Below are 8,222 nucleotides of genomic sequence, written 5' to 3'. Positions count from 1 at the left end.
ATTACAATAAACAAGGAACCAGTTTAGTATACAAGGCTCGTTTTGCATTAAACACATTTTTGTGCAGAGGAGGTGGTGGTAGTGAAGATAAAATCTTTAATCAAATCCCGCCAATTTGCATTGTTCTCTGGGGGAATAGGCTTTCAAAAGTTAAGGAACAAAAGAGGATTTGGTTTTCCAGTCTCCCTTAGGCGGCAGCAGATTATGAAGCAGCCACCGGGAGAAACCCAAGTATAAATTATCAAGAGGACGGTGCGTGCGTACGTACGTGTGTGTGTGTGAGAGAGAGAAAGCGAGAGAAGCGAGGAAAGAGATAGGGAACACACATGCTAAGGCTCCGAGGCGTTTTCCACGATGTGCCTGGTTATGTAATGTTGATAATGAAACGCGCTGCAACAGCATCAATGCATTCTTCCGACCCTGCACACCACCCCAAGCTGGGATACAATGGGGACGGGAGGAGGGGACACGAAGCCCTGTGCAGGCAGACAGCTGTCCAGACAGAGGTAAACCAGGCAGCTGGGCAGAACCCGAGCCCAGAGAATTTCTGCTCAGGCCTCGAGACCAGCCCACCGTTGCTGTGGCTCTAAAGATGGGCAGAAGAACCAGTTTCAAAAAGCAGGATCTGGGATCCGATCTCTTAGGTTTTTATTCAGCAGGCAGGGAAAAGGGGTTAGAAGCCGGAAATCTGCATTTCCACTCGGCTCTGGCGACTGAGACAGGAAAGCGTGCACCTCACGCTGAACAGCCACAGCAGCGCGTGGGCAGTGCGCACCCTCGCGCGGGGACACGGAGGTCCTGGAGCGGGAGCGCGGAGCTCCTGGAGCGGGAGCGCGTGCGGTCTCGAGCCCGCCGCTCCCCAGCAACGGCGCATGCGCCCGTTCGTCCCTCAGCGAAGGCGCGCTGCTTGGCGGGCGGGCTCTTCCAATCCGAGCCAGCGTTCTCGGAGTACGTATCCCGGAGCTGCAGGCTGAGGGCTGCGGGAGGCGGGAGGAAGAAGTGGGGCCGGGCTTGAGTTGGGTTGACCTGTGAAAGTCTGGGAAGGTCTGCGAGAGAAGCCGAGTGTTTTCAGCTCCGGAAGTGGCAGTTGTAAACTTCACCTCCCGGGGGCTCGTCCCTTCTTGTACCCCTTTGCTCTTTGTCCCCCTCCTCCCGGGTCCTAGAGTCCGTCGTGTTCCTACAGTTTTTGCTCTTATCCCCGTGGGCTGCCTGAGCCTCCTTCTATCCCTGAGACTTCGAGCGGCTCTTGGGGTCTTGGGTGTGCAGCATGGATCACGCGAGACCCCTGAGGTAACCGCACGGTGTGGGGGTTCGAGGCGGACGACCTGGGAGGGAGGTGTTGAGAGGGTTGTAGGGGCCCCTGAGTGAGTTTGGGGCGGCCCTGGGACTTTTGGCGTCGCCTTGGGGCACGCCTCCAGCTCCTTGGGCTGGGTCTCCCCGCCCACCTGGAGGAAGATCTGCGTGGAGCATCCTAGCCGGAGATCGCTGCCGCTGTACCAGAGCGCCGGATAGGGACCAGAGGGGAGGCAGAGGACCGAGACTTGGAGCTGCTTAGGTTTACTGCTGCGGAGCGCTTTCCTTCTCTAGAATCAGTAATCCCCTCGAGGATAGGTACCAAGTCTTTCTGCCCCCTCTCCCCTTTTTAAATGCCGGCCACACACTAGACACTCTACAAATGTTTGATAAACGAGAATGAGTTGTGCTAGACTGTCACCTGTAGCTTCTGCCTATCCTCCAAGTCTCAGAGTCTGAGAGACTTAGACTTAGAATCTGAGTCAGCTGTGCGTTTTCCCGAAGCTGTAAATTTTCTGCAGAAATGGAGCTTTTTGAATTTTTTTATTCCATTATGATATTGATCCTAGGAAAATACGTATTTCATGTATACATTTTATGTAAATAAGATAAATAGGTCTTTATTAGAAAGAGTTGGTGTCCAGCTCTTTTGAATACATGACATACCGATGTTTTATGGTTTTCATAATATTGGAGAAAAGAACATACGCTTTTGTCACTTGTTTTAACAGCTAGTGCCTACTCTCAACAAAACAATGGTAGAGCAGAAGATGAACATGGTTTTTCATAAAATGCAGAGGAAACAGGCTGTGCAAGCTGCTAAGAGGAAAGATGAAGGGCATAGTCTTAGTTTGTAGCGTTCTGTATTAGTCTTGGCTCAGCCATTTATGAGCTGCGTCCCCGCAGGCAAATCACCTAACCTTCCTAGGTGTTAGGTTCCTTATCTGTCAGATAAGGAGGATGGACTTAGTCTCTAAAGTCTCATTTGATTCTAAAACGTTTTGGTTGTCTCAGTCCCTTGGTCTTGGTCTTGTTTTGATGTTAAGAACCAAACTTTCCCTTTAAAGGTTCATTATGTAACTATACTGAAAAACACTTCCAACACAGGTGTGGTTACTAATGAAGACAGCATTGCATAGTGAAAGAGGATGGACTTAGCCAGATGTGGATTTGAATTCTCATTCTCTGGCTGTTTTTTTTTTTTTTTTTTGAGATGGAGTCTCGCTCTGTCCTCCAGGCTGGAGTGCAGTGGCGGGATCGGGGCTCACTGCGAGCTCCGCCTCCCAGGTTCACGCCATGCTCCTGCCTCAGCCTCCCGAGTAACTGGGACTACAGGCGCCCGCCACCATGCCCGGCTAATTTTTTGTATTTTTAGTAGAGGCGGGGTTTCACCGTGTTAGCCAGGAGGGTCTTGATCTCCTGACCTCGTGATCCGCCCGTCTCGGCCTCCCGAAGTGCTGGGATTACAGGCGTGAGCTACCGCGCCCGGCCTCCTGCTGAATATTTTTACACGAATTACTCAACATCTCCAAGCCTCAGTTTTCTTATCTGTGAAATGTGCATAATCTTACAGAGGTGAAGGGATTAAATGAAATAAGGAATGCTGATCTCAGTATCTGGCATATAGTAAGTGGCTCAATCATAGGAGTTTCCATCTTTTCATCCACCCATCCGTCATTTTTCCTCTGATCTGAGCAGACACACTAAAAGCTGAGTACATTTGGGATGACCAACTGAAGGACTCAGATGTGAGGTAGAAAAATTTTTTACCAGTAGTGGCTCCGAAATCTCAAGTAGATTCGCCTTTCTGGCGGGCACCTCCTCTCAGGATGTCCGGATCACTGATCCCTTGACCTCAATTACCATTTAATCTATTTTAAAAAATGCTTCTCATTGATGAATGATATACATAATATCCCATCATCTATTTTAGTAGGAATGGTGACATTAGTTCAATTCCACTATCAAAAAAGGATTACTCTATTAATACATTAACATAAAAAGCTAATTTGAACCTTGCCTTTCTTTATCTATCACTGCTACAGGATGGCCTGGTTTTGGTCCAGACCTGTGAAGGTGCTATTTGGATTGAGAATCGACTGAAGGTCTGAGTAATCTTTTGTTCAGAAGACCATGGCTTGTCAGTTTGGATATGGGGAAAAATGATATTTTTAAGAAATCTCTAGCAAAGAGCAGAAATACTTCCCTGACAAGTGAGGTCTTACATGCTTCCCTGGATGGGATGAAGTGTGTCTTGAGGGCCAATAGCAAGGCACACAGCAGAGCTCTGTAGTCAGTTAACTTGGGTGTAAATCCTGACCCTCTCACTAGAGATGTGAGAGATGTGACTTTGGGCAAGTGATTGAATATCTGTAAGCCCTGGTTTCCTCATGTATAAAGTATGGATATTAGCATTATCTTCCCCTTGGGGTCGGTGTAAAGTGAAATGAAATAATATGTAGAAAGTTTTTAGTATAATGCCTGGAGAAGGGACTTTTGTGACAGTTGGAATGATGACAGCAGGGAATGACTTTGTGTCATACAGTTTGTTCACAAATAATGATCAATTGAATATTTTCAAATGGAAAGTAATATTTATAGTTAAATATTGAAGAAGAGAAAGGCTGATTTTGATTGCATGTCATAAGGAATTTTTAATTACTCACATAGTTTGGCCAAATTGTGTATTTTAACTTTGTGGAAGTTTCAAGGAAAGCCAAAAATAAATACTCTTTAAGGGCACTGCGGTTCTTTAACTTAGCTTCATATTCCATTGACATTTTCATTACTGTACTGTAACTCCCTACTTGACTGTCCTCATCATTCCTTGCCTTTTCACCTGGTGGAAGAAGAGGAAGGAGGTTTTACTGCACCTTCTCTGCCGTGCTCAATTGCATGGGAATCCTATCATAGTTCAAATTGAGCCACTGACCATATCAACTTTGGTCCTTCATTGATTTAGTCTTCCTAGAACACAGAGAGAGGTAAATCCTCTTTCTCTATGTTATCAGGAGCTGATGTCAGCAAGGAAGATGAAGTAAATTAAAAAAAAAAAAGAAGACTTAATAAAAGACACACAGGCAGAGCTGGTGTGGAAACTCATTTTCCTGTCTTACCTGTCTGTTACTCAACTTTTTTTCACCTTAGGTTCAAGATGCTGCCTGCAATTGTTTGCCATGTGGCCTCTTCCATAGGCAGTTCACAGCATGACACTTTGCTTTTTTTTTTTTTTTTTGAGATGGGGTCTCACTCTGTAGCCCAGGCTGGAGTGCAGTGGTGCAATCTCGGCTCATTGCAATCTCTGCCTCCTGGGTTCAAGCGATTCTCCTACCTCAGCCTCCCGAGTAGTTGGGATTACAGGTGCTCGCCACCACGCCTGGCTAATTTTCTTTATTTTTAGTAGAGACGGGGTTTCACCATCTGAGCCAGGCTAGTCTTGAACTCCTGACCTCGTGATCCACCCACCTCGGCCTCCCTAAGTGCTGGGATTACAGGCGTGAGCCACTGTGCCCGGCCTGACACTTTGCTTCTTTAAGGCCAGCAGGAGATTGTCATTCAGTCTGCTAAGATAAAAGTCTTATATAATGTAATCATAGGAATGGCATCCCTTCATCTTTGCTGTATTCTACTGGTTATATATCAATGAGCTAGAAGTAGATGAAACTTGCTCCTGAGCTATGGAAGATGCTATCTCTCTAGAGGACCATTCAGATATGAAGATGTTAGATGCCAAAATAATGCACTGAAGTATGATGATTAACTTTATTGAAACAACTTTATTAAAAGTTTGATAACTTCTTCTTCCCACACTTCTCTGCCCAATATACAAAAACATGATTAGGGCCCTAACTATCTGAAATTATTTTCCTAAGAGATAAATAGAGGTCTGTTTATGCCTGTTGTGCCACCTGTGTGTGTGTGTATTTAAACTTTTCAACAAAACAGGAATATTTCATGTACGTGCTTTTGTGCTTTGGACATTACTCTTAAATACAGAAGGGTCCATTCCTTCTAGGTTCTAACTCTTACTTTCATTCCGAAGGAAGTTTCCCTGGGGTCTGACCTTTAGGAGCATGGTGATAAGGTGACAAGATTTTGGGACAGTATTTGAAGAGCTTGATAGAGATTCCTTGGTGCCCCCCACTTAATAGCTGAATGGCTTTGGGCAAGACAGTTGAGCCTCTCTGAATCAGATGAGTTTTCTTAAAAAGGGAGGATAATAACCCTCAGGTAAGGTAACTTACAATTCAGCTTTATGTGTTATCAGTGGCCTTGTAGAAAGAACTTAGACTTCAGTGTCAGAGAGTTATGAGTTGGAATCTTGGTTCTGTAAGTCTGTGACTTTTTCAAGTTACTACTTTTTTGTTTGTTTGTTTGTTTTTGAGACGGAGTTTCACTCTTGTTGCCCAGGCTGGAGTGCAATGGTGCGATCTTGGCTGACTGCAACCTCCGCCTCCCAGGTTCAAGTGATTCTCCCGCCTCAGCCTCCTGAGTAGCTGGAATTACAGGCATGTGCCACCATGCCCGGCTGATTTTGTATTTTTAGTAGAGACGGGTTTTCTCCATGTTGGTCAGGCTGGTTTAGAACTCCCAGCCTCAGGTGATCTGCCCGCCTCAGCCTCCCAAAGTGCTGGGATTACAGGCGTGAGCCACCACACCTGGCTCAAATTACTTTTAATCTCAGTCTTGGTTTTCTTGGTAGAAAAATGGGATAATCCTTACATTGCAGTGTTGTAAGGATCACAATTCTATATATAAAATACCAAGTACAGTGCTTGACGCTGTAGTAGGTGCTCAGTAGATGAATGATGGTGAATTCATTTGTCTACCACTATTTCCCACCTAGTCTTTCAGGTCCCTAGAGAGATGGGATCTCCCCATTCCCACATCATCTTGGCCAAAATTCCAGCCTCTGTCCTAGGTCAGACTGTTCAATCAGCCACGTGAATCACTGTTGTAAAGATCTTTTGGATCTATATGTAGGAGCTGTTAGTCAGTTCTCAGCACTGAGATACAGTCTCCAGCTCAGTCTGCTTATTTGTTTTATAGTTCCTTTTTTTTCGTTGATCTCCTTGAGGTCTAGATATCTCCATATACCTACAATTTCACTTATCAATTATTTATTACAGCTTTCCCCTAGACTGAATCACCCCAAGTATCACTCACTCCCTTCCTTTATCAAGGATCATTGTATTTTTTCAGAGAGTTCTGTGTTTAGTAATATAAATGGGTGGTGGCTGGGCACTGAATATGTGCTGAATATATTACTGGATTTTAAATATATGAGATTGATACAGTTATTCCCTTTATATGGTTGAGGAAACAGGCCCAAAGAGTTTTAAGTAACTTGCCCAAAGGCCACATACTTGTAAGATATTTATTAGAGTCTTAATTAAGATCTTTCTGAGTCCAAAGCTTACGGTCTTTCTTAGGATTCCGAACTTCCACTAGGGACACCAGGAGACCCTTTTGGCATATTTGTATTTGTGTGTATTTGGGCTTAATTATTGTTATTTCTCTGCTTAAAATGTTTACCCAGAGACTCCTAACACTGTGGTAAAGTAACTTACTTTGGCTCTGTATAATTTCAAATATCTCCTGTAGAAGAAGGTTCCAAAAGGTAGGCCAGAGTAAGTGACAGATACTCTTCACTTCCCTTCTTCCTCTTTGATTGCTTGGGAGAAGGACTTTGAAAGTTATCATGTGATCTTTTGGTTGGGAGTACCTTGGCATCTTTGATGTCTCATTTATGAAAAAGGCTTTGGGGACCCAAAAATGTCCCTGGACTTCATTTTCTTTCAAACTGAATTTTATGCCCTAGAGATAGGGCACTGCATATTCTTTTTATGTTTTCAAGAATAAGTTTTTACTATTTAGATAATTTGTTTTTCATTTGAGAAAATAATCTAATAGTTTCATCATTACTTCTTTCTTATAATAAGGAACACCTTTTTAACATTTTGTCATTGTTGTTTTCAATCCTTTTTATTTTAAAATTGTTATTAGACAAAAATATTTTTTAGAGATGGTTTCACTATGTTGCCCAGGCTGGCCTCGAAGCCTGGGCTCAGGTAATCCTCTTGCCTCAGCCTCCCAAGTAGCTAGGACCACAGGGGCATACCATGATTCCGGCTTCCAATCCTTTTTGAAAGAAATATAGTAAAACATTATAGCTTTTTGGAATACCAGTATTCATGTGTGTTATACAATAATTTAAAAAATACAAATAAGCCAAAAAACAAGAAAAATCTCCAATACTATCAGGACTCAAACTGCTATTGTATCATTTACTATTTTAACAGACCTTAGATCATCTAACCTGTAAGCCACAGACAACTTGGACAATTTTAATCACCAAGAAAGAAATATGTCATTAAGAAACAGCAGGATATTTTGAAAGAGTTGGAAAACATCATGAATTTGAATACTTTAAGTAATGGCACTGGTGATACCCAAAGGTAAGCCTCTAGTCTCTCCTTTTAGTTGAAGAACGTTTTTAGTTGCAAGGATCAGGGAGAAGTCAGTGGTTGGTAGAGCTAATTGTAAGAATTCTCATGGGATGGTAAGGGGAGTAGAAATTCTGTGGGACTGAAGGAGCATGAATGAAGCCTCATAAGAATTGGAACTGAATCTAGAGACTTTATGGGGATTTTGTGCTCCTTTATTAATTTGGACCACAAAAGTCCGTGTGTCTGAACTTCCTCCTGTTACTAGAGACTTGCTTGTTCTTTTCCACTACTCTAAATCTTTCCATTGTATTTTTTCTTATTTACAATTCTGTTTTGTTTTCTTTAACCTCTGTGGCTTTAATTCCTCTTTCTTCATTGGCCCAGCTCTAATTCATGGCTACTGTTTAAGCATTCATTTAGTCTTAGCTCCCGTGGCTGTTTCACTTCCTTACTTGGTATCTCTCAGTTTACCCTCCGAGA

General features: G+C 43.5%; 1 protein-coding gene across 3 annotated transcripts in view; it reads left to right on the top strand.

The window, feature by feature from the left end:
• The first annotated feature begins 376 nt into the window (after positions 1-376).
• CCDC171 (coiled-coil domain containing 171) overlaps positions 377-8,222 on the top strand; it is a 387,879-nt gene continuing 380,033 nt past the window's right edge. For 2 of the 3 annotated variants that reach the window (XM_028835151.2, XM_015117650.3), the window contains exons 1-2: positions 927-1,290; positions 7,596-7,751. In XM_028835151.2, coding sequence (XP_028690984.2) covers positions 7,708-7,751 — 44 coding nt within the window. In that variant the 5' untranslated portion in view covers positions 927-1,290; positions 7,596-7,707. Of the gene's footprint in view, positions 1,291-7,595; positions 7,752-8,222 lie in introns of all 3 variants that reach the window. The other variant, XM_015117649.3, reaches the window with a different exon arrangement.

This window comes from Macaca mulatta, chromosome 15 (assembly GCF_049350105.2).
Source record: "Macaca mulatta isolate MMU2019108-1 chromosome 15, T2T-MMU8v2.0, whole genome shotgun sequence".
Lineage (NCBI taxonomy): Eukaryota > Metazoa > Chordata > Mammalia > Primates > Cercopithecidae > Macaca > Macaca mulatta.
Note: the sequence above shows the minus strand (reverse complement) of the source record. Positions and strands in the feature narration are given on the sequence as shown.